Genomic DNA, 2,089 nt, shown 5'->3' on the forward strand with positions numbered 1-2,089 from the left:
CCAGAGCCCTGGGCTAAGAGACAGCCCTCCTCTTCCCAGACCAAGCTCTCGGGAACTACAGGGGTGGGGATCAAAGGACCACAAGCAGGCAGGTTTGGGATTTTAGACGTTTATCTGCATCTCCTCATTCCCAAAGTTCCAGGTGGGCCACACGGGAGGGAGGCCAGGCAGTGCCGCGAGCACCCGGGGACGCCCTGGTCCTGGAGCCCAAGCCAGTTAGTCCCCTCACGTACAAAATGAGGGTGGGGGACCACACGGCCTGCGAGGTGGCTTCGCACCCTGACAGCTGACAAGTCTGTCCTCACAGACAGGTCTGGGAGGGAGGAAAACTGTCAGGGCTGGTGAGTTAGAGCTCAGAGCTCCCGGGGCTGGGAGACTCATCCATCAGCTGTCGCAGGTGAGAGGCCGCCTTGTCCAGTTTCAGTAATTCCAGCTGGAGACAAGACAGCTGGACGAGAGGAGGAAGGCGAGGACCCGTGAGCGGCCCGTCCCTCCCAGCCCACATTCCCTCGGGGCCAGGCTTCCCGGTGGCCTCTCCCGAACCTCACCCTTTGCTGCCTCTGGGTCTCTGCCTCCCCGTCTGATGGGGTCCGTGCTATGAGACCATCAAGCTGCTTCTGCAACTTGTGCCTTCGGGCGGCCAGCAGAGGTAGATGGGCCCGGGGGTCCACCAGGCCCTGGAGGAGAGCAGGGAGGGGAGGCTCAGACAGCGGCTGCCGGCCCAGGGCTGGGCGCTCCACCCTAAGGCCCCTCCCACCTGCACACCCCTCCACCCGGCATTCTCCCCTGCATCCCTCTGGTCACCTGAAGCTCCATGTAGACCTGAGTGGAGCCACCGAGCGAGGCCTGGGCCCAGTGGGAGGGAGCTGCTGCACCCGGGGGTAACAAGCCCACGGCCCCACAGTGGCTCAGGGTGCCCAGGGGCTCCAGGAAAGCCCCAAAGAGGTCCCGCTCTCCAGGCTCCGAGCTCTGCAGTAGCACTGGGGGCAGGGGGATGGTCAGGATCATGCCTTCGGCTCCTCCCCCCCATCCCGTCCTCCGGACTCTGGGGGTCTGCCCTCCAGGCCCCTCCCCGTTCCCCACCAAGCACTCCTTCCCGTGGGGACCAGGAGCCCAGGGCCAGGACCTGCCTCACCTCGGGGCCGGGCTCTGGTGAGCTGGTACGTGGCTCGGAGCGTCCGCAGCACCTGCACGGCCTCCTGGACCCGAGAGAAGCGCCGCTCCAGCTCAGGCTGGTGCCAGGACTCCTGGAACAGGAAGACCCGAGCTGGCCAAGGGGCCCCACCCAGCCACCACCACCTCCCAGCACACAGGGCTCTGCCTGCCCTCCACGCCACACACAAAGCTCTCAGAACATGGCCGAAAGTGAGGACTCCTCTAAGAATGTTCTAGATGACCAATGGCTGATGTCTGTTTAGTTGCTCTGATTGAAGGTGGTAAACCAAAAATAAATTAGAATTTAAAATGTATTATTCCAAATCCATAAAGTAAGTACAAAAAAATTTTAAGTTTGGGACCAGCAGTTAGCGTAATGGCTATGTCGCTGGACTCCCACAAAGTCGACCGCAGTTCATGTCCCAGACCCGGTGGCTTAAACTCATGCCGGGCGCGTGTGCGTGCGTGCCCAAGATCCCAAGAGGAGAATGGAGGAGAAGGGATTGCAGCATGGCCATCCCCCCTGGGGGGTGATTTCTCGCTTTCTGTCTCTATGTCTGCTGGCGAGTGCATGCGCCCTATAGCAAAAAAACCCTCTCCAAAAAAAAAAATTTTTTTTTAAGTTAAACTAAAATAACTGTTTGGGTGGGTGCCACCTGCAGCATTTATGCTCCTGAAGTGGTGAAAGCCCCTGAGGTTTGGGGAGCACCTGGTTACTAAGTCCAGCCACTACCGGGCCCATCACACGTACGACCTGACCTGAGTGTGGGAACTGGCACGGCCACACAGCCACGAGAGCCAGCCCAGCGGCCGCCCTGCTCCCAAGTGCTAGGCTAAGACCGCCTCCAAGGCCCCAGGGTTATCCCCACGGTGCGGGATCGAGTCATGCCCCCATGGACCGATGTGACGCACGCGCCACCGCCGAGACCCCTCG

At 60.9% G+C, this 2,089-nt stretch overlaps 1 protein-coding gene across 1 annotated transcript in view; it reads right to left on the minus strand.

Annotated features, from left to right (window-relative positions):
- Positions 1 to 93: 93 nt before the first annotated feature.
- VARS2 (valyl-tRNA synthetase 2, mitochondrial) overlaps positions 94 to 2,089 on the minus strand; it is a gene marked incomplete in the record, with an annotated part of 12,814 nt that continues 10,818 nt past the window's right edge. Inside the window, 4 exon segments of the mRNA XM_027770971.1 lie at positions 94 to 448; positions 549 to 677; positions 805 to 980; positions 1,136 to 1,247. Of these exon segments, the coding sequence (XP_027626772.1) occupies positions 347 to 448; positions 549 to 677; positions 805 to 980; positions 1,136 to 1,247 (519 nt within the window).

This window comes from Tupaia chinensis, unplaced genomic scaffold (assembly GCF_000334495.1).
Source record: "Tupaia chinensis unplaced genomic scaffold, TupChi_1.0 Scaffold000176_1, whole genome shotgun sequence".
Classification (NCBI taxonomy): domain Eukaryota; kingdom Metazoa; phylum Chordata; class Mammalia; order Scandentia; family Tupaiidae; genus Tupaia; species Tupaia belangeri.